Below are 24,819 nucleotides of genomic sequence, written 5' to 3' on the forward strand. Positions count from 1 at the left end.
CCAAACTCTTCTTGGAATAGATACTTAAGACAATTTTTCTTTGGTCAGCAACAGGTAAGTTGAACATGTCTTATCTGGAGCATGACATAATCACATAAGATATAATACATTTGTATAAATAAGTCATTTACAATTTGACAAAGATTTTTGTTTAGATTTTGATTGGATCTGTTTCTTAGCTATAACAAACTTACTTTTACAAAGACTCAATTGCTGTGATGATGCAAAAAGGCACATCAGAGGTTTCACATAAGTTTATTTCTTCATGAATAAAATACCAGAACAGTCTTTAAAAGTTTGAGGCACTTTGAAGTGTGACTACAGTGAAGGCAGGATTAAATATTACTCATAAACCAATTTTAGAAACAAACATCATCTGTGACAGAAAAACTGAAATGGTCATTTTAAAGACCAAGCATGCCAAAACATTAGATAAAATGTAGAGCTAATTTCCTAGCTAAGGGTGGGATGTCCCAGTTGCAAAGCATGCATCTGCTTCAAATTGCAGAAAATCAATATTTAGTTTAACAAATAATTAGATTTTCTATTCACTTACCTTTTCCCCTTTTAAACGGCAAGGCTTTGAAAAATACAGAATATATAAAGGCTTTGCACGCAATGACTGAAAATCATCACAACTTAACAGATGTCTACCAAAAGAGCATACAGTAATATAGCCCGGTTTCATTATCTTTATCAAAACATTTCACATTATCTGCTTCCAGCAATGCTCATCCATACTACATCCAAAACTATTTCTCTAAATATTAAACATGCATCTTTCCAAAGTAATCATCATTCTTCGGGAATGAGTCATTGTACATTTGTACAGTGCTTTTCACTGCATTTTTCAATTAAGTTAGAGGGTACAATCACACACTTACAAAGTTAGAGTTCTCTTGAAGAATCCAGTTCAGCGGCAGTCAAGCGTAGACCAGATAAATAGCCCCAAGCAGTCAGTTTATACTTTGAAATGTTAGCTGGAATTAAATATATTTAGCTGAGTACGCACATGTTATCTCCAAAAGCTATGGCAAGCACAAAATGACAGGCTAGAGTAAAAAGGAAGTTTTGTGATAATGGATTTTATAGTTTCTATATGTACTTCTGAATTTAAAATGTGTGTATTATACTCTGTTCTCCAGTAGAGATCGTCCAAGCCGCATCTCTCTCGCACAAAGACACACACACACACACACACACACACACACACACACACACACACACACACACACACACACACACACACACACACACACACACACACACACACACACACACATCCTGCAGTGGTGTCACAGTGAAGTCCTTGAGTCCGAAAAGTTTTAACTGTTAATTTATTAAATTAAACGTATGGCTATATCCAGACAGAGGTCTTTCCATTTTTAACAATAGTTGCAGCCTTCTCTGTGGCTAACTTTGGCCTTGCTCCTTGTCTCTCCTGGACTGTATTGACTCGATTTTGCTCTGCCATAGTGCCCCCAGATACAGGACTACTGGTCCTGGAGGTCTGCTGGATGGTTTTAGTTTGATATGTTTGAAAGGCCATGTCAAGCTGCTCCTGGGCAACACGTAGGTGCCGGTGTAGGCTTGCTAAATCAGAAGGGATGTTCTCATCTGGGCTGGTGCACTGCTGCTCCTGGGCCACATTGGCCATGTTCTGCTTGTGGGTGATGAGGCTGTTGGGGATCCTGGTAGGTTTGTCTGTCTTCATCACAAGGTTATACCCCGGAGGGGAGGCTGGGATGTTTCGAGAAAACGGGTAGCCATAGGACATCCGTCGGCCCCGGTTCCTCTTAATGCGAAGGGTGTCCCGGAAAGTGCCGATTCCTAAGTGAAGCATCTCACACACATTTAGCACTAGACAAAGACAGCTTACCACATACATGATGAGAAGGAAGATAGTTTTCTCTGTGGGCCTGGAGATAAAACAGTCCACTCTGTGTGGACAGGGGACCCTGTTGCATACATATGAAGGACTAACTCGAAAACCATAAAGGAGATACTGTCCTGCAAGAAAAGCAATTTCAAAAATAGCTCGCGACATGAGCTGAAGAACGTAGATTCTCATCAGGCCTTCTTGCATAATTCTTCGGCGGCCATCATGTTTTGGTGGCTGCGTTGGTTCAGGCTTGGCCTCCTGCACCTCCAGTGAATCCTCAAAGATCATGGGCTCAGCATCGTCGTCTTCATCCCCCTCTAAGACATCGTCCAGATGGTGGCTTTCTCTCCATCTGGAGTGAGGAGTAAGCTTTTTTCTGAGCCTGTGAAGCTTCTTGCGATCCGCTTCTGAAATCCGGGCTATCTTATGGATGGCGTAACCCACGTACATGATAGAAGGAGTGGAGATCATGATGATCTGGAAGACCCAGAAGCGGACATGCGAGAGAGGGGCAAAGGCATCATAGCAGACGTTATCACAACCTGGCTGCTTGGTGTTGCAGGTAAACTTTGTCTGCTCGTCCGAGTAGATGGACTCTCCTCCGACCGCCGTGAGCACAATGCGGAATATGATGAGCACAGTCAGCCACACTTTCCCCACAAAGGTGGAGTGGTGGTGGATCTCTTCCAGGAGACGAGTGAGAAAGCTCCAGCTCATGTTGCTCTCACAAGCTTTTCAACTAGAATCTGTAAAGGGAGAATGAAGAATTAATTAGGATCCGTGTAGATTGAAGAATTTATATTCAGTACGTTATGAGTTAAAGATGGATTCAGTGTTTTAAGGAATTGTCATTTTGAAATAGGAATTACAGAGATTGTCACCTTGTAGTGTTTTAATTATATTCTTTTCACATTTGTATTCTGTATATCAAATGCCTCTGCTGTTTCTGTCAAACTAAAGCAATTTCGAACTAGCGCTGAAATTAACAATTATTTTCATTACCTATGTATCTGTACATTCTTATCTTGCCTTTAAAATGTCCTAAATCCAAAATGCAACTGCTACTTTCATACTTTAAATGTCTTTTTTTCTCCCAGAACTCCAAAACTCAACATTTTAAAGTTTACTATCACACATTGCTAATAAAACCTGAAAATATTCACATTTGAGATAGGTTTCTGCTTTTTGTCAAACATTAACTGTATTAAATTGCACAGTAAGACTTGATGTAGAGGAGACATTTATTTTCAATTGCTTGCACAGCCAAACACAAGACAATAGCTTGTGTTGATTCATGTCGGGAAGCAGGGTGATGTCATTCAGTCACCCTATCTAACTCAAATCATGCAGTATTTCTATAACATCACCATCTTAAATAAATAAATAAACAATTAAAGAAAAAAATATGAAATGGGTTTTAAATGAGCAAAAGAATAGCAGGGGAAAGATTAAAAAATGAAAGAGAAAAACATTTAGTCCGCCGTGCACACACCAAACAGCAACAACAACCTTGGACCGTTTTGAACGCAGAATACTAAAAGAGGCTGAAAAACACATAATGGAAATGACATAGCTCTAAAAAGCGCATTCTGGTAGAAGAGCTCACCCTCAGAAACATACTGTATTCAACGTTTCACCACAATGACATGACATGAGACCTCACAGTGTCAACTCTCTGACTCAGTGAGGTGAATAAGGCTACGCTGTGGAGACAACGTATCACTTCTGTCCGCGCATTCATGGGGCAGAGCGAGCTGCAGAGTTCAAGTTGATCTCATGACTGCGGCACTGTTTTCCCTGGCTTGGGATGTGGCATCTCGCCTGCCATCTGAGTAAACAGGAGAGGTTTGTTGCTCTGCCACGAGGCCTTCCCTCAAGATCAGGCACTGCTGACGCTGGGGAAGGGTACAGCCGCATGGAGGCAGATGGCACCTATGGTGTGCGACTCATGTCTGCCCCAGGATGGCATGAAAAGAGCTACACTGAGGAGTTTTAAGTTCCAACAGATCTGTTGTGTGTCATAGTATCAACATCATACCCTAGCATTGGGAATCTTGAGATATCTGCCTGCTGTTAATGTGTTTTGCAAAATGTCAACTTTCACAGTCTGTCTTACATTTTCAGTTTTTAACAAAGTCTTTCCAGAGAAGGGATCTGTAATCTTAGTGGGACTTGTGAGTTTATTAAAAAAGGATCAGATTTTAGTGAAGAAAAAGCAGCATCATGTTTGGGTTATGATTTTTTGCTTAACGCGTCTCGGTTGAGACTGTAGAAAGCTGTAGACATGTTTTATTTATATCCTTTATAGGGAAAAATATAGTTTTAGGATGGATATGTTTCACTAATGCAGGCTATCTCATTGTACAATACAAGCTACAGTGGTAGTTGTATTTACAGAAAATATACATATGTAATGAACACCTTGACTTATGATATTTAAATTCACCAGTAGGGAAACACTTATAAAAAACAATATGTAATAAGGTTGAATAAATTAGACTTAAGTCTTAATTGTAAGAACGGGTATTTCATAATCAATGAAGATGCAGGCCCGATATTAAAAAGGCATATTATTGCGTTGTTTGTAACTGTAAATAGCTTTGTCCTTATAGCAGAATATAAATAAAGGACTGTTGCAGTGTCAATAAATTATCTTTCAGCAGAATACATTTTAGACAAAGGACCTCCCAAACAGTCCACAATTTTACTGTCACAAAATGTGCATTTTCCATTATATGACTAAATAAAAACTATAATACCGTTTCATAAGGAGACAGTCAATAACTGAAACAACCCACCTGGAAAAGTTGCAAATGCATTTCCAATCCTCAAGGTCTCCTTTGCCCTCTCTAGATGTCCCCTGCACAGTCTGATCCCTGGGATACCGCTTCCATCCTAATGTCCTGACCTTTTCCGTTATTGATAACTTCCAGAATGTCCAAAACAAAACAAAAAAGGGTGAACTTTTCAGACTAGACTTTCTAATTATTCCGTTTTCCCACTCTGTGAAGAAGTGAGGTCTCGCCGCTGTGAATGCCTCACATTCTGGCTTGTGTCTGGTTTCTATTACACCAGCCTTCTGCCCAAGAAGGAAGTATAAAAAACAGAGAGGCAGAAAAAAATCCTCCTCTGGCAAGTGACCCTTATCCAAGGGTTCAGACTTGAGGATATCGTACTGCAGATTGAAATGAACACCCAGCTGAGGGAGCGTGTTAACCGCAACACAGTCAACCTATCAATCAAGTCAATGCTCATGTGCAACATTTATAATACAGATGATGAAGGTCTCTATCTCTCTCTCTCTTTGGTTTCTCTACTCTGTCTCTCTCTGTCTCCCTTTCTCTCTTCATCTATCTATGTCTTAGCTTCTTGGAGGTTAATGTCTACATGCTTTGCTTATACAGCAACAGCGGTATCTACTTGTGAGGTGAAGGGTTATGTAAAGAGTCATGGCACACTTCTCACACATTTGTAAAAATGCAAAAGGTAATTTAAAGCTTCCGTCTGTCTCTCTAGAGCTTTCTCTTGTCTTAATCGTGAACACACAATCAAATGCATATCAACCACAGTAAATGTAGATGACCACAGTCTATATTATTTGTCAATTACATAACAGTTTAAAGTGTGTGTCAGTTATGGAAGAACAACTTTGGGGAGAAAAAGACACAGAGTTTGGGGACAGAAGTGTCACCGAGACATAAGCCACCTTGCCTCAGTGCAGATCCGTTAGAATGTAACCAGCAGGTACACTCAGTCATATCAAGTGTCATAATATTTAGATCCTCCGTCCAGGCAGATGGCCAGATAACAGAGCAGTGGACAGGTCGCTCTTAGCACTCCTGCTACACGTCTTTTCCGACTTCATGTTTATACCTTCAAGGTATCTCTCTCTGTATCTCTCTCTGTCTCCCTTTTCTCTCTCACTCAGACACACACACACACACATAGTTCTTTACATTTGAAAAATAACACGACAAAGTGCAGAAGAGGAGGTGATTCATTCAAGATTAAAAACGGAAAGGAATTTCTCCATCTCTTTATTGTGTGTGCCAGACTTACCCGTCACATTTGGGAAGGGATCTAAAGTCAGCTACTCTTAATAGAGGACAGATAAACGTGTGTGTGTGTCTGGCTTGCGTTAATTAAATGTGTCTGGTCATTGTCACAGCGACCATATTATTATAATGTTACTTTCACAAGGCCCTCAATAACCCTAAATTATGACCTGTGTACAGCTATAAAGCCAAGAATAACGTTCAACAATACCTGAAGGCCACCATCAGGCAGATCAAACTTTCAACTCTATTTCTTAAATGATGATGAAAAATGGCTGTGCTTTAATATATGTTTTGGATATTAGACTGTCTTTAGGTAGATAGCAAAGAAATCTGCAGTGAGAAACAAGCACGTCAGAAGTCTTTAGATGCATTTAGATCCTGTTAGTGTTTGAGTAATTTGTGGTCGAAAGAAAACTCTGAGAGCCAGCCATCTGGGCCTGCAGGACCTATCCTCCTGAGGCCGGCCTTCAGGCCTCCCCTTTCCGTCTGACTGAGGAGATGTGGCATGGCGAGCACCCCTGGTGCAGCACTGAAGAAAAGAAAACAGGGAATTGCTGCTGGAATGACCAGAGCATTTGGGGTTTGGACATGTGCTATCCCTAAGGGACAGATAAGCACGTGTTTGTAAGTTGCAGTGCATTTCTTTCCATCCAAAATCTTTCCGTCATCAAAACAGCACAGATGGTCCAGTGGCGACGGTTGTTGAGTGAAAATTCGACTTGAAGTTGATTCTCCAACATTTGGTAGAACTTGTGGGGATTTAACATGTACACTCACTAAGGTGCCACTATGCTATATATTTACACATGTAATACTACCAAGGTACTGCAATTTATCGTAGTCTTTACATTTTTGTGTAAGAACATCGTCTATCATTTTTAATATTGGCAAATACAATAAGTAACTTTGCCAAAAAGGGAATAATCAAGCAAAAGATTGACCTTCCAACTATTATTTGGTCTTTGAAACTGCATTTAAACGCTTGAAATGCTCACAGTTCCTTTAAGCAAAGGCAAAAGTGCACAAACGATGCAGTCAAACCAATGACTGTCTAGTTTTAAATGTGTTGTCACTGTGTCCTCTGACAACTCAGGCTGTTCTAGCTTTGGGAAACTCTAGGTCATGCTGATAAATATTGATTGGATTGCCCAAAGCAAGGAAAATATAACAGTATTACCCTGTAAGACATTGTTTGACATTGCTCTTGTCACAAGGACTGGCATCATGTGAGCCAAATATGAATGTTTAATATTCATTAGGGTTATGGTTATATTTAGCGTTAAATGTAATATAGAGCAGATGTTGTGTCAGTTGTGGTAGCATCTGGAAGACACACACAACTTTAAAATAATCTAACATGACAGCTGACAATTAAAGAAAAACTTACTTTTAAGACAAAATTGAAGAAAACTTATCAGCAAAATATTGTAGTGCACTTGCTGTATACAATCTTTAAGAATCAATGCCATTTTTAAAACGTACTTTTATGCCATTTTTAAAACGTACTTTTATCACAGACATATTTTAACACACAACATGTTTGTTTTTTTATTCCCAGACTGTTTCACCTTTAGGAGGTCACTGCGAGCTGTGAGGGTTTGCAGCGTAGCCGAGTGTTGAAGTGATGCAACATGGAGGAGTGAACATCTCGACTTCTCTCCTTGGCCGCCACCAATGTCATCACAAGAGTTTTATCCACATGTATTTACTGAACAAAGTTGATGCGAGCAGACTGGGGGCTGTGGAGGTCTGTGTTTATGTAACAGATCAAGCTCCACCATGTGACTTCCATGTCCCCCCCCCCCTCAGAGAAAAGAGTGACACAAGACACCAGAGCAAAAACATGCAACTTGGTGCTTGGACTCCTTCTCTCTCCCATCTCTCCTACTACTATCATTAAACTGCTCTTACCAGGCTGCAGGGGGCTATCCCATGGGCAGCCTGACAGTGGTGGCAGTCCCATCTCATTTGTTCATTTTTCTCCCAGTTTCTCAGCCAAGCCTATCCTACCCCCAGGGTTAGTGTGTCCCGTGCCAGTTTTACTAAGGCTGTACTCCACTGAAGCGACTGAGATGAAAAGCCTTGAGGTGGATGCCAACAACTTCTCTCAGTCAGGGCAATGCGTCTCACACATGAACACAGCAACTTGTATTGAAAATTAGCCTCGCCACTACAGTAAAGCGAGGGAGTGTGTGTAAGGGGATTAAGTGTTAGCTGTCTTTTCCTACAAATATTTTATATATCATCTTCATCCCATACTCTGAATTTATGTAACAGGACAAAATGAGGACGTATCGCAATATTTTAATAGTCTTAATACAATTAAATGTATTTTATCTGTCTTAGAGAGAGGTTCCAGTTTACTGCCCAACAACAATCTATCTATTCTGGTAATACAAAAAAAAGTGTTTTACACATCAGTGACGTTGCTTAACATTTATCAGCTTGACCTGTAAACTTAACATCAAATGCTCAAAATGAGTGTCTCATTAATGTTTATAACATAAGTAGTGTGGGGGAAACTTCTGTGTAGCAATGCAGTGGGAGTCACCGACTCATGAAGGAGACGGAGCTTTGATGTCAAATACTGATGGTTTATTTGGAGCTTCGGCCGGAGAATTCACATCACAAGTCCAAGAGCCAGAGGTTCTGACTTCACGGTAGAGTTGCCACGTCAATTCTGAAGAACTCTACCCCAGACCCATGTATTACCCATGCAGCAGCCTCATCCGTGGCCGAGGCAAAGCAGCGGGTGTGGGAGAAGTTCGGAGAAGACATGGAGAAGGACTTTCGGGCGGCACCAAAGTTGTTCTGGAAAACTGTCCGACACCTCAGGAGGGGGAAGCAGGGAACTATCCAAGCTGTGTACAGTAAGGATGGGACGTTGTTGACCTCAACTGATGGAGTGTTAGGGCGTTGGAAGGAACACTTTGAGGAACTCCTGAACCCGACAACTCCGCCCTCTATGTTAGAGGCAGAGCTGGAGTATGACGGGGGATCAACACCAATCTCCCGGGGGGAGGTCACTGAGGTCGTCAAACAACTCCACAGTGGCAAAGCCCCGGGGGTGGATGAGATCCGCCCGGAAATGCTGAAGGCTCTGGGTGTTGAGGGACTGTCATGGTTGACACGTCTCATCAACGTTGCGTGGAAGTCGGAAACAGTGCCGAAGGAGTGGCAGACCGGGGTGGTGGTTCCCCTTTTCAAAAAGGGGGATCAGAGGGTGTGTGCCAATTACAGAGGCATCACACTACTCAGCCTCCCCGGGAAAGTTTACTCCAAAGTACTCGAAAGGAGGGTCAGGCCGATTGTCGAACCTCAGATTGAGGAGGAACAATGCGGATTCCGTCCTGGTCGTGGAATGACGGATCAGCTTTTTACTCTCGCAAGGATCCTGGAGGGGGCCTGGGAGTACGCTTATCCGGTCTACATGTGTTTTGTAGACTTGGAGAAGGCGTATGACCGGGTTCCCAGGGAGTTACTGTGGGAGGTGCTGCGGGAGTATGGGGTGAGGGGGTCTCTACTCAGGGCCATCCAATCTCTGTACTCCCAAAGCGAGAGCTGTGTCCGGGTCCTCTGCAGTAAGTCGGACCCATTTCCGGTGAGGGTTGGCCTCCGCCAGGGCTGCGCTTTGTCACCAATCCTGTTTGTAATATACATGGATCGGATTTCGAGGCGTAGTCGTGGGGGAGGGGGTCTGCGGTTCGGTGGACTAAGGATTGCACCACTGCTTTTTGCAGATGATGTGGTTCTGATGGCTTCATCGGTCTGCGACCTTCAGCACTCACTGGATCGGTTCGCAACCGAGTGTGAAGCGGCTGGGATGAGGATCAGCACCTCCAAATCTGAGGCCATGGTTCTCAGCAGGAAACCGATGGACTGTCCACTCCAAGTAGGGAATGAGTCCTTACCCCAAGTGAAGGAGTTCAAGTATCTCGGGGTCTTGTTCTCGAGTGAGGGAACAATGGAGCGTGAGATGGGCCGGAGAATCGGAGCAGCGGGGGCGGTACTGGAATCGCTTTACCGCACCGTTGTGATGAAAAGGGAGCTGAGCCAGAAGGCAAAGCTCTCTGCCTACCGGGCCATTTTCGTTCCTACCCTCACCTATGGTCATGAAGGATGGGTCATGACCGAAAGAACGAGATCGCGGATACAAGCGGCCGAGATGGGTTTCCTCCGCCGGGTGGCTGGTGTCTCCCTTAGGGATAAGGTGAGAAGTTCGGTCATCAGGGAGGGACTCGGAGTTGAGCCGCTCCTCCTTCGCGTCGAAAGAAGCCAGTTGAGGTGGTTCGGGCACCTAGTTAGGATGCCACCTGGGCGCCTCCCTAGGGAGGTGTTCCAGGCACGTCCAGCTGGGAAGAGACCAAGGGGTAGACCTAGGACCAGGTGGAGGGATTATATCTCTTCGCTGGCCTGGGAGCGCCTTGGGATCCCCCAGTCAGAGCTGGTTGATGTCGCCAGGGAAAAGAAAATTTGGGGCTCTCTGCTGGAACTGCTACCCCCGCGACCCGACCACGGATAAGCGGGAGAAGATGGATGGATGGATGGATTTTATCCAAAGCGACTTACAATAAGTGCGTTCGACCAACAAAATACAGACTTGAAGAAAACAGAATCATATAAGTACATCAGGTTTCATAGAGCAAAAACATTTTAAGTGCTACTCAACTGGCTTTAGCTAAGCCAGTCCTTTATTAGTATATAAGTGCTTTGTTAATAGTTCTATCGCTCGAAGTGGAGTCGAAAGAGATGAGTATTCAGTCTGCGCCGGAAGGTGTGTAAGCTTTCTGCTGTCCTGATGTCAATGGGGAGCTCATTCCACCATTTTGCAGCCAGGGTAGCAAACCCACGTGTTTTTGCTGATGGGAACTTGGGTCCCCTTCACAGCGAGGGTGCAGCGAGCCGTTTGGTTGATGCAGAGCGGAGTGCACGTGCTGGGGTGTACGGTTTAACCATGTCCTGGATGTAGGAAGGGCCAGATCCATTCGCAGCATGGTACGCAAGTACCATTGTCTTGAAGTGAATGTAAATGATACATTGGGACCATGTTCGGTTATATTACTGGCAAAGTTATATGAAAATATAGTTCAGTGGAAAGCCAATATCTGATTTAGATAGCCAGAAGATAATTATGTATTTATGATGAGTCACAATAGATTACAATTGAACACTATACATACGATAATCAAGACGTGGTAATAAGTTTACAAGATGTAGATACTGTATGTATTGCTTGTTTTATTCTCCGTCATCATTTTTACACTCACTTGCTGATCAAGTTTTCCATCAGGGCAGAACAATTCCAACACACAACTACCCAAATAATAATAATAAAAAAACAAGGCTGTGCTTGCAGTGCTGGAGGGCCTTAATCTTTGACATTGTCTTGTCGAAACTGGCTATGTCATGGGCTGATCTGGGGCAAGCCCAAAGGAGCAGCAGACCTGGCCAGGGTCATTTGAACTACCAGAGATAAGAGATAAGAGATAACTATAACTCCTTAATTCAAGATGTCTTAGTGCCGTTAACCTTCTCCAACTCAGTGTATTCCTGTGGCAACACTGCAGGATTACGCTGATAACAGCAATATATCATTATGGTATACGGTTATTAAGCCAATGATAAGACAAGACAATCTGCAGAGCAAAGGGCACGGGCTATACTGTATATTTAAAATTCTGCAAAATATTAACCTTCAAGGTCAATGGTTATGATTTGTGCAAGGATGGTTTTGCATTTACTAAAGAGAAAAATAACACCTTGAATAAATATAAATTCTGGATTTTATGTTTGCTTTGAAATCTTCATTTTGTACGTAGATTTTACAAATGTTCTCGGTAACACTATATTTTGATAGTCCATAGTTAACACTCTATAAGTCAATATATCAGTTAAATATCTTAACTATCCCCCTTATTTAAAGCAGTATTTTGTACCCTACTCACCAATTCATCAAGTTAGACATTCTGTTCAGATTTATGTCTCTGTCCCCTCTGCAAAAAAATGTATTGGCAGAAGAGCGTTCATGTTTAAAGCCCCAACTGACTGGAATACTTTACCTGCTGCTATTAGATCTCTTGCATCATTGGGTGTATTTAAACACGCATTGTATTAACTGATATTGATGAAACTGATATTGATGAAACTGATTTGCTTGACTGTCTCAAATTGTAATGATTGTGTGCATTGCTTGAATTTCACTTAATCAATCAATCAATGTTTATTTATATAGCTCAATATCACAAATGTTACATTTGTCTCAGTGGTCTTCACAGTGTGTACAGAATATCAGTATGACAATACAGACTGTATGTGGTTTGTCTTGTGTGTCATGTTTTGCATTTTGTCTTTTTGTTTATGTATGTCTGTAAGTTATTGCTATTGTCGGGACCCCTTGAAAACGAGATGGTGCATCTCAAGGGGTTTATCCCAATGAATACAAATGTCTATATATCAGTTGACATTTAGTAGCATGTCAACAGGTTATTAACCAATATTCAACCTTACTATCTGTAGATTGTGTCAACATCTTCAAAAATTGACAACCAACTACTCAAAATCAATCTGTCAGTTGAAAGTCAACAGGGTCATGTCGACTATCTGTTGATTTGTTGAGAGTCAAGATGTCAACTAAAGATTACATTAAGCATTAGTTGATGATCAACAGATAAGCAACTTTGGAGTTTAGTTGACTATTACATTAAGCATTAGTTGATTCAATTCAATTCAAAACCTTTATTTATCCAGGTAAAATCCCATTGAGATCAATGATCTCTTTTTCAAGGGAGACCTGCAGCAGTAGGTTCCACAAGAAGACATAAAAACATAAACAACAGAACAACAAAAGGACATCATACAGCAAAATGTACAGGGATTACAATTTACATATTTAACCACATGTACAGGTACCAACAGCATCTGATTTTGTAGCATCCAACCGAGCTTTAAAAACATGTAGTGGTACTAGCTTGGTAATTTTCCATTCTTTTTGCAGACTGTTCCATGTTAGTGGAGCTGCACATCTAAAAGCTTTCTTCCCTAAGACAGTCCTAGCACTTGTCACATTTAATAAAACCACAGCATGCGATCTCAGGCAATAAGTACTTTCAATTCGCAGAGAGATCAGGGAGCAGATATAAGATGGTAGTTTATCCAACATGGCTTTGTAAATGAAAAAGTACCAGTGACTGAGCCTCCGTACAGTAAGTGATGGCAAAACCGCCTTGGTATAGGCTACAGTGCTTTTGATGATCAACAGATAAGCAACTTTAGAGTTTAGTTGACTATCTGTTGATCGTCAACTAATCTAGAGTTGTTACAGAGGTCGCGTTTGTGAGGGAAATATTTTGTTTAAGTGTTTGTACCAAAAAGCATTTTGTGTTTCACATAGGTCTGCCATAACTTAGAGCAGGGGTTTAAAGGTTTAAAGGTTAAAGGGTTAAAGGTTCCGCTTTCCTGTTGGGGGACTGTGACTAACTGCCAGAGGACTTTAACAGACTGTCTTTGTCTCTGAATCCATGTGTTTTTGTGATTATCGATCAGAAGACGCGCGAAATAGAGGCTCCTCCTTGATTATCTGTGTAGATTTGCGCTGTGTTTCTGTGTAATATTCAGTGTTGGCTGGGGAATCACATGATGAAGTCGTGTGAGAACCCTGCCAATGCTCCCGGCCGTTGGCTCTCATTAAACTCAGTGTTTGATATAAAGCGGACTCCAGCCTCCATTCCTTCCATCTACATTGCTGAAAAGAAAATCTCTCTCACAGCGTTAACTGAATATTTTCCGTTTTATGACGGATTTTTTTTAACAATGACGGACAAATCTGAAAGCAGTCCTTCATTTTGACAGATGAGAACAAACTCGGAACAGCACCACATTTTCCCCGCAGCGAGGCTCCGGTGTTATGCCGTGTTATGCATGCCCTCCAAAAAGAATATTATACCGTTTCCAAACCTAACTGTGCCGTACAAATCATTGAAATGTCTGTGAGTTTTGGCTTTACGCTGTGCACGCTCCCGCGAGGTGCAGCAGCCATGCATAACACGGCGCATGTGAACTGTCTCTCCCCCCCCCCCCCCCCACACCCCCATTTTTGTAAAGATGTACCTTATATTCTACTGGCAGTTAGTTAAATGCATGTTAATTGTCTGTTGAAACAGTGTTGTTGAATGTCAACTGATGACTTATAGAGTGTTAACTATGGATTATCAAAATAAAGTGTTACCATCAGGCTTGGAATTTCGTCATTTTAGGGGCAAGGCCATTTGGCCTTCCCGTTCAAAAAATGTTTAAGGGCACAATGGCCACATGACAGGGCACAAAGGCCTCATGACAGGGCACAAAGGCTGTTTGGTTAAATTATGCTGGTCAATCAACATGACTGAAAAGTGTAGCACTAACGTCAACACCAGTCGTTTTACAAACGGCTGTATAGCAATAGTGTTTCTTAAACGTATACGTTAAGTTCAGCCATAAACCACATAAGTCAGTCAGGGGTAGACAGTAACGGCCCCTACACACGGCGGCGTGCGTTGCCGCTTCAACGCTTCTGCCCATTCACTTTGAATGGGGTGACGTCACGATTCGCCGAACTGCATTGTGGGAGCAAAGCGTAGCTTCTCTCGAGGTGCTCGCTGCAAAAGTAGAGCAATGTTCTACTTTTGCCGCCTCGACGGAGGCGTCAGCCAATCAAATCCCTCGTATGTAAATCTGACAGTACAAGCAGTAGCCAATCAAACCGGGTGTATGTTGGGAGAGCCAGACCGCAGTTATTTCCCATATGTCAACAAAAGGAGGAGAAAATGATCGTGGCGGTAGGGAACATACAGGGATACAAACCGGAGGAGCCAGGCATGGGGGGAGGTGGCAAAGACAGTGGGGGAAACTGGTAGGTTTTCGCTTGTTTGGGGAGTTTATATCCAGTGTATTTCGTTTGAATGGACAGCTAGCAAGCAGAGACAGTATATTTAGCCAGCATGGATGTAGCATGAATGCTTTGCTTTGTATGTCCGGGGCGGGACATTCATGTGGTTGGTTGTTGGTCGGGCTGCTCGCGTTGATTCCCCAAACTCAAGACACGCCTACCGCCAAGCGGTAACGCACGCCGCCGTGTGTAGGGGCCGTAAGGGTAAAATTGTATTGTCACTGGCCCCACCATTGTAACCACTGGCCCGGAGCATTCGTCCACCAAAAATCGACTAATAATGAAGAAAATTAACACATTTGTTGCAATAATTTATGCACTAACTACATTACTACTTGTACTACAACATTTGAATCATCAGTTCTTCCTCATTTTCCTCAATTGTTCATATTTGGTTTATTAAAATAATGATATTGTGGTCATTGTTAAAAAATGTCTGCTATTATTATGAGTATTATTATTTGTATAATGCACTTTCTGCCTTCCTGTCATTAGGAGTTAGACATGTAATGGCTATATGTAATTGATTTGATTAGAACCTTCATTATCCTAAACTGCTGGGACATTTCGCCAATACTGTAATATCTTGGATATTAACAGACAACGGAACAGTTGGTTATTTAACAGGACTCTTTATTGCTGCCTCCGGTGGTTCTCTCGCCACCCCCACTTACTGTCACTGTCGTAAACATGCCGTAACGTATATGACAACTCCCCTTGTAGTCAGTTAACAATATTATGACATCTCCCTTTTTCCCTTTTAACAATATAACACATATCAATAACTTAGATATATTTTCTCTAACAATTAAACACATATCAATAACTTAGATATCTTTCTTTAACAATATCAACACATCAATAACTATGACATCTCTCCTTTTTTTCTCTTTTTTTTTTACAATAACAACACCCTTTTTTTTGTTATTGAACTGTCCCCTCACAGGTCAAGTCTCTGGACAGGTCTAACAGGTCTACCAGACCTGGTTTGGATCAGTCCATCAGTGTTCCTTGTTGGACCAGGCGAGCCATGTTCTGGGCTCATCTGAATGTCTGGTGTGTTATTCCTGGGATTTGTGTCGTCGTTCGCTGGAGGCCCCGCTACCAACACACTCCCTAGGCGTCCAATAGCGACGTTTGGTCAGTGTCCGTGGCGTCCAATTGTGACGCTCCTAGGCTCCTTCAGCGTCATAAAGGGACGCAAATAGCTTTCAACTGATTGCAATGTATTCCCATCTGCGTCGGAATTTGACGCTCATGGAAGCACGACATTCGTTTATGCCGCTGCCCTTAAAGGCAATGTGAGCGTCCATTCCCATTGGATAACGGAGAATTGTACACCCGGAAGTAAGTATTCCTCTTACTGTCGATTGATTTTATAGTGATATCTGCACTACTCATCGACTAAAAAACACCAGATTATCCTTGTTAATTACACAACATTGATTGGTTTAAATTGTGTACAATGCTTTTGTATTTTTCCCCTTCGATTCGGAGAAACAAATATTTTTTCTGAGTAAAGGATGGCAGAAGACACTACACTACCCAGAATCCCCAGCTATCGTTTGGATTACACCATGTGCTCTGTTTGACAAACCCCGTTTTTTTCACCATTCATTCGATGGCTGGCGTCTATGTCACATGATCTTCAAATTTCTCCCTGCAGAAAAAGAAAACATGGCCGAAATTCGTTTTATTCTCGGTGGAAAATGCCTATTTTAAAGTTAGTTTGGCCATTAAAATGCGTTTTGATGTCATTTGATGCGAGAAATATGAGTTGTTATTTCAGATTATGTGTGCAGTGGATGTACATGATCTTTAGTTTGCTAGTTATTACGAAGATTACTTCAGGAAATCGTGACGTTTTCATTGTTACCAAGGTGGTTGCTAGGGACGCTGCTATCGATATTATTTCTGTTATGTTGTGTTACTGTTTAATGGTGTTATCTTTATTGCTACCCCCTTCCCCGTCAATGTATAGTGTTGGTCCACAGCCTAAACATATTAGTTTAACAAAATCCGCATCTAAAGATAGCCTACGTTATTTCCCCCCTGTGCAATTCCAGTCTCACATCTCACAGCACATCGTCATTAACAAATACCGGAAACAGACCGAAAACATTTAAAAAAAATAATAATAATACTTTATTCCGAGTGTGCTTGCTTTTCTCTTTGAAAGTCATCACATAACGGCATTGTAATACACGGTTTCGGCTGCATTACATATTACATATCTGCCGTAGTTCTGTATTTATAGAGCCCTGATGAGAAGACAAACATGAGGAACTGAAAAGGTGACGTGGATCATAAATATATCAGCCATTAAACAACATCTTACATTTATTTTCACACAATACGTCTCCTTGCAGTATCAACACTAATTCGGCTCACTTTTATATTTGATCCAATTGGTAGATAGGCTGTATTTACACCATAAAGGTGCACAGCTGATATAAAGGGACACCTGGTGGTTAAAGCATGTTATTGAATTTAATTATTTTAATTATTAGATATTAATACGATCCCTATAAAGTATATTCATTACTCGTTATTCTCTACTAATAGTTAATTAAAGACTGTATGTAATGACTATTTTGCACATCCCTTTCAAGATTTCAAGATTTTCTAAGGTTTAGTGACATATCATATAGGCCTACACAACTACGGTGTAGTTATGCACTGAATGAAAAACTTGGGTTGCAGGTTCCTCAATAGTGCATTACAAGACATCTATCAATATGTGTGCATACCTCCAGCAATGTTAACTATGTTGAAGCACTTATTTTAACTGATATTATACATAATGTATTATACTCTTATAAGATGTATGTAGATATTTCATCTCCGGCCTTGTCAGGTATTGAACAATCAATAAATAAAGAACACAGAATTGTTGAATATAAAACACAGAATTTGTGTGATTATACTAAATGATTTTCAAATAAACACAACTGCATATTTAACTGTTACACATGCTGATGTAACGCAAATGTTCCAACTTGGGATCAATAAAGTATATCTTATCTTAAGCTGATCGATGGCTATGCCATATTTGCAAAATGTGCCTCTGAACCTTGACAAGTGCATGTTTCAGGCTTATCAATTAATGTAATGTAATGTTATCACAGGGGTCACACACATAAGACCAGCTGTTAAATAAAGCTCTTCTGACCTTAGCTGGCATGTGTGTATATATAGTAATACTGCCCATAATGGGCACAAGCAATTTTCACCCATTTATTAATTATATGTTTTAAATGTGAGTGTTTCCTGTCCCCTAAACCTCCAGGGATGTACACAGTTTAATACTGGCAACTTCTTATTATGGGAAATACGAAAACGTCTTTTAAAACTACAACTCCCAGTAGAGACGTGCCATAGAGAACATGTTGCGAAACAGAATAGCCAGCATGTGTAGTTCTGGGGACGGGGTGGGGGAGGGGGGACACGGTGGACCCGTTCAAATCCAGTTTTGGACAGTCTGCCGTGGTTCCATCCCATTTCAAGTGCTGTTCGAGGCTCGGCTTAACCCTCGGAGCACACTCTCCAATCACAGAGCTTGAGGACTATCACGGGGTTTGTCAAACAGAGCACATGGTGTAGTCCAAACGATAGCTGGGGATTCTGGGTAGTGTAGTGTCTTCTGCCATCCTTTACTCCTGGGAATGGACGCTCACATTACCTTTAAGGGCAGCCGACACAAACGAATGCCGTGCTTCCATGAGCGTCAAATCCCGACGCAGATGGGAATACATTGCAATCAGTTGAAAGCTATTTGCGTCTCTTTATGACGCTGAAGGAGCCTAGGAGCGTCACAACTGGACGCCACGGACACTGACCAAACGTCGCTATTGGACGCTTAGGGAGTGAGAGTGTGTTGCCGCTACGGGCACCGCTTGGAGATGTCGACGGTTACGTCTGTACAGAGCACCCTGCTCCGTCTCGATGAGATAAGACCTCTGTGTAACACTCTCACCTGCCACTACTGCAGGTGTGGACCAGGTCTTTTGATTGTCCAGTCTGGTGAGAACATGGTCTCCTCGCTGCAGTGGTGTGAGCTCTCTCACGCCATGGCGCTTGTTATAGTAGAAGGCCTGTTTGCTCTTCTCCGTAGCATCTCGAGCTCTGATGTGATGTCTGCTCGGCCACTTTGGTTGCAGGTTCTTGGCCAGAGTGGGCAGCGTCGTCCTGATTTTCCTGCCCATTAGGAGCTCTGCCGGACTGACACCCGTACTGCTGTGTGGAGAAGAACGGTAAACCATTAAAGCAAGTAGGGGGTCCTTTTGTCTCAGAATCCCCTTTGCCGTTTGGACTGCACGTTCAGCATAACCGTTTCCTTGTGGGTTGTGGGGACTAGAGGTTGTGTGCGTAAAGTCCATGTCACAGGCAAAGCCTCTGAAGACATCGCTGCTGAACTGCGGTCCGTTGTCACTGACAACCTGCTCCGGTATTCCGTGCCGGCCAAACGTGGCTCTCAGCTTCAAGATCACATGTGCACTAGTCGTGGTAGGCATGTGGAGTATCTCCAGGTATCTAGAGTAGTAGTCAGCTATGACTAGGTAACTCTCTCTCTCATGTTCACATAAATCTATGCCAATTCTCTTCCACGGCCTGTCTGGGAGAGGTGTTGACAGGAGAGGCTCTCTGTTCTGTGCTCTCCTCTGCTCACGACAGTACATGCAGTTCTCGACTTTGTGTGTGATCTGTGTGGCTATGCCAGGCCACCACACCGAAGTGTTGGCCCTGTCTCTGCACTTGTTAAGACCTTGATGGCCCTCATGTATGCGTTCTAGTATCTCTGACCTCAATCTCCCTGGTATCACTATTCTACTCCCTCTGGTCACTATCCCATCATGCATAGACAGTTCGTTCCTAACGGGAAAGTACTCCCTAACAGGTGTTTATGTGTGCTCGGTGTTCAGGCCACCCCGCTTGTATGTACCTGATCACTTCTTGGAGCTGCTCGTCCGCTGCCGTCTCCGCGCGGATGCTGTCTATCTTTTTCGGCGATGCTGGAATGCTGCTCATCACAGCTGCTACGTAATACTCCACGTCTGTGTCTCTACTGAGCTCCTTGTCTTCCTGTGGGCTCCTGGACAGTGTGTCTGCCACCACCAGGGTTTTCCCCAGCGCATACTCAGCCTCCGGGTTGAACCTCATCAACCGCATGAGGAGTCGCTGGCAGCGGAGTGGCACATTGTCGAGATCCCTGGAGTTCATCAGTGGGATGAGGGGTTTGTGATCCGTAATCAGTTTGAATGCTGGTAGGCCGTAGAGATACATCTGAAACCTCTCACACGCCCACACGCTCGCCAGGCACTCCTTCTCTATCTGAGCGTACCTGGTTTCAGCGTCGCTCAGTCGCCTTCACCAGTATGCTACCGGTCTCCAGTCCTCGCCATGGAGCTGCAGCAGGCCACCGCCTATCCCATAACTGCTTGCGTCTGCTGAGACCACTGTGCTCCTGTTAACATCATAGTACACCAGGGTAGGTGACGTTGTGAGGAGCTCTTTAACTCGCTCAAAGGCTGCTTGTTGCGCCGGACCCCACATCCACACTGAGTCTGCTTTTAACAGTGCATATAGTGGCTGGCCCACTGTGGCGAGGTCTGGAATATATTTCCCCAGGTAGTTGATCATGCCGAGTGCTCTCTTTAGTTCCTGCACGTTTTCTGGTGGTTCAAGTTTTCTGACTGCAGACACTTTGGCCGGGTCGGGTCGTACACCATCTTTGTTGATCACCTGACCCAGGAAGTGCAGCTCCTCCTTTCTCAGCACACACTTCTCATTGTTCAGCTTCAGGCCTGCAGACTCCAGCCGATCCAGAACCTTCTGCAGCCGCTCATCATGTTCGCTGGTGTTGCTGCCATGGATGATGATGTCGTCCATATAGACGGCAACGCCATCCAGCCCTTCCAGCGTCTCTACCATCTTCCTCTGAAATATCTCAGGTGCGCTGCTTATCCCAAAGGGAAGACGTTTAAAACAGTACCTTCCGTACGGCGTGATGAAGGTGGTCAACCTCTGGCTGTCTTTGTCCAGTGGGATCTGCCAGAACCCTGACGCTGCGTCAAGTGATGAGAAGACGGTGGAGCCGCTGAGCTGAGCTATCATCCCCTCTGATGTCGGCAAGATGAATCTCTCCCTTTTGACAGCCTTATTAAGCTTCTTTAAGTCCACACAGATGCGTGTTTTTCCAGACTTTTTCTGGACTGGCACCATGGGTGCGCACCACTCTGTTGGGTCAGTCACGACTTCAATGATGTCGTTGGCTTCCATCCTCTTCAACTCCTCTTTCACTGCACCCAGGAGCGGTATGGGGACCCGGCGTGCTGTGCATACTGCATAGGGCTGGTTATTGTCCTTTAGAGCTATCTTCACAGGCTGTGTTTTCAGTAAGCCAAACTCCTGTTCACTGGTGTTGACCTCGCCCACTCGCTTTACTAACCCCATAGCTACAGCTACTGGCCTGCTGAGTAGGTTATTCACACTCTGCCCTCTAATGACATAGAGCCTGCATGTGTATGTTTTTCCCTTGTAGCTGGTCTGAGTTATAAACTGCCCTAAACAGTTCAATCCACCCCCGGGACCACTCAGCACCTTCTTTGGCCTCTGTCGAACCCTTTTTGGCTCCAGTGTTTTGTACACAGTTTCGCTTATGATACTACAATCGGCTCCAGTATCTATTTTAAATTCTACAGGTGAGCTGCCAATCTCTAATTCATTATCATTGTGAGGCATGCTATTAACTGAGCCCAGATAATAATACTGTCCATCTTCTGATCCCTCACCCTCAGTCACTTCTCTCACCTGCTTGCTCTTGCACACCCTTTCCCAGTGTCCACTTTTCCCACAATTATTGCAAGTAGACCTCCTTGCTGGGCAGTCATCCTGCTGGCTGTGTGGCATTTTGCCGCACCGCCAGCACTTCCTGTGGTCATGCTCACTCTCTCTCTCCTGGCGCCTCTCTCTCTGTGGATGCCGCCACTTCTGTGTTGCACCTCTGCAATGCCGTTGTGCTACTTCCTGCACGACGTAAGCCCGCTCTCCCTGCTGGTTAACTTGAGCTTTTACCTCCTCTGATTGACGCCCCTGTTGTACCGTCATCTCCAGAGTGAGGTTAGGGATCAGCTGTAGCCTCTGAGACAGATCCTTGTCTAGAATTCCCACCACGATTTTGTCTCTTATGTTTTCCTCACGAGCCGTTCCGAAGTTGCAATGTTCCGACAGCTCATATAGTGCGCGGATGAATGTCTCTGCGCGCTCTCCCGCGCGCTGCACTCTCTGGTTGAAACATGCCCGTTCATGTATAACGTTGCGTCTCGGGATGAAATATGCATCAAATTTCGCCAGTACAACATCATACTGAGACTCATTTTCCTCTTCCCCGTAGGTAAAAGAGCTGAGAATGTTCTCTACTTCCTTCCCGAGCGCATACACCAGCGTGCTTACTTGAACTGGACCTTCTTCTTTGTCCAACTTAGTAGCTGTCCTGTACCGTGTAAACCGTTTCTTCCAGTCTGACCATTCGGCGGGTTTCTCGAAACAAAAACTCTCTGGTGGTTGAAACTTTGCCATCCTTGACCACTTCTGACACCATGTAATATCTTGGATATTAACAGACAACGGAACAGTTGGTTATTGGACTCTTTATTGCTGCCTCCGGTGGTTCTCTCGCCACCCCCACATACTGTCACTGTCGTAAACATGCCGTAACGTATATGACAACTCCCCTTGTAGTCAGTTAACAATACTATGACAAATACCTTTATATTGTCTACTCTTCACTTACTTGTCAGCATAGGTCGGCATTGATGTACAGAGCCGACAGAAGACCTTGTTTATACTGGCATCATATTGAGAGGTGCAATGACGTGTCCTGAAACCAGGAAGTAAGCTGCTGGTTCCCTCCACAAAAAGCAATGGAATTTCTCCACAGGGTTTTGGAAAATAGCTGGAAATAAGGTCTGTGGAAAACAAACCTGTTTGATAAATGCACGTTTTGTTCAGCCGGATAATCTCCACATGTCTACCCTATTTTTATAATTTTCTAATCATAAATCTAATCGATGGATTATAAAAGGGTTTTAGGACACGGCACTGCAGCCAACTCCCTGTCACTCCTTTAACTCCTCCGGTGACTTTCTTTTATTAGAAGATTGTTTTTTGCACGGCGCTTGGCCGGTTACCGCTCGTATTAAAAACATTTTTGGCGAATGGTTAGGTGGCGCGATAGTCTGTAGTGAAGAAGGAGCGCCCTCCCGCTCACGGGAGCCTGCTCGCGCTGTGCGCGGAGCACATCGCGAGCAGCAAACAGCTGTTTGCTTTCCCCCCCCCAACAACGACAACCGACTCACGAAACGCTATGTTGTAGCGTTGATAAACGAAACAATTTAACTAAATTGCTAGTCAAAATACCAATACCACAGGAATTTTCTTTTTTACTTTTGACAGGGGCACAAAGGCCACTTTGGCCGTGAATTGCATTGTTTTTAACAGGGCATCACAGCAAAAGTGCGGGGCAACGACGGCCATGGCCGTCGTGAAATTCCCACCCTGGTTACCATACCACTAAGCTAGTAGAAGAGTGTCAAACACTTTATATGAAGGCTGCATCACAACAGGAAGGGTTGTACAGTGGCCCATTGTTTTAGGCTTTTGTGAATGGTTTCCTGTATAGCTCTCAACTCTGTATCACAGAAATAGATGATTTGTCTTTCTGTTTGTTAAGAACTTTCACAATATGTTTTTGTTTAGTTTGCTTTTTAGGTATAAGCGGTACCATTACAATTTACCGGACAAAAATAAATGAATTATTAATGGTTTTCAATAACCATGTATCATCATGAGATGTATTTGCTCATATACTTTGTCAATGTCTACTTTTGTAATTAAATAACAGACCAGAGTCAGGTAGAAGTCAAAGGATAAAATACAAAACACCAACACCACGTGAGGCATTAACACTGTGTGATACTTTTAATGCAATGGCATTCAAAATAAACCCCTCGGTATGGTGTTAATCCCCACTTCGAGTCTCTTTCACCTCCCTCTATTAACATTGTGAATTCAAATGCTTAGATCATGTTTTGGCAAGTGTAACAAGCAAAATCTCCTTTTTTCTTCAATCTGAAGTTGCATATTTCTTCATTGAACTAAAATACTATGTAATGTAAAGTTACATCCTTTGTCTAGGCATATATGGCCAAAGACAACATACACGAGAATCAATACACAGCACAGAGTAAAAAAACAACAACAGAGCTGTACATACCTTTCCATGCAGATAAAGCAGGATCTGATTCTATAGTTTCTGTAGGCTCATCCTGGGCTGGCATCCAGAGGCATCGTATCACTGCTCGGGATGAGAGACAATGGATCATTTTTCTTCAAAACCCCTCTCCACCAAGTACAGGCAGAACACTCAGGATGCCAGCTTCCTGCCAAAGGCCCTATTGTTATCTGGCCCACCCGCCTCCATTTCCATGACCACTGACTGTTTATTTATTTAACTCAAGGGTGATTCCTACCCCATTCATATTCCTAGATATTAGCAGTGAGGTAGCTATGGACCCCTGAAACCTTGCTTTCCGATATACATTTTTGTGTGGGTGTGCATGCAAAATAACTACCAAGATTATCACCAGCGATGCTCATTGTTTCCAAGGGGGGTGTTATTGTTTTGTTTTTTATATATGCTAGTTGTTCTTTCCTTTTAAAAAGACAAATACAGCTTAATTTAAATAAGTTCCTTTATTGTAAGGCACAACATGTTCAGCATTCTCAACACATACAATACACCAGTGGTTCCCAAACTTTTTGTGCTCAAGGCACACCAAAGGACAAGTAAAAATCTCAAGGCACACCTATTGTGCAAAATAGCCCTTATAACACGTGTTATCACTCATATCATGTACAATATCTGTAAATGTGCATAATTATTTACTAATGCCAAA

General features: G+C 43.1%; 1 protein-coding gene across 2 annotated transcripts; it reads right to left on the minus strand.

The window, feature by feature from the left end:
* Positions 1-240: 240 nt before the first annotated feature.
* Positions 241-24,263, minus strand: gjc2 (gap junction protein gamma 2). 2 transcript variants are annotated; one of them, XM_034105357.1, is made up of 2 exons: positions 24,138-24,263; positions 241-2,628 (listed from the first exon to the last, which is right to left on the minus strand). In XM_034105357.1, exon 2 carries the CDS (start codon positions 2,597-2,599, stop codon positions 1,358-1,360), a length of 1,242 nt encoding a protein of 413 aa, XP_033961248.1. In that variant the 5' UTR covers positions 2,600-2,628; positions 24,138-24,263; the 3' UTR covers positions 241-1,357. The 2 variants fall into 2 exon arrangements, with proteins under 2 accessions (XP_033961248.1, XP_033961249.1); XM_034105358.2 differs by lacking the exon at positions 24,138-24,263 and adding an exon at positions 4,681-4,982.
* Positions 24,264-24,819: the final 556 nt, after the last annotated feature.

Source organism: Pseudochaenichthys georgianus, chromosome 17, assembly GCF_902827115.2.
Source record: "Pseudochaenichthys georgianus chromosome 17, fPseGeo1.2, whole genome shotgun sequence".
NCBI lineage: Eukaryota > Metazoa > Chordata > Actinopteri > Perciformes > Channichthyidae > Pseudochaenichthys > Pseudochaenichthys georgianus.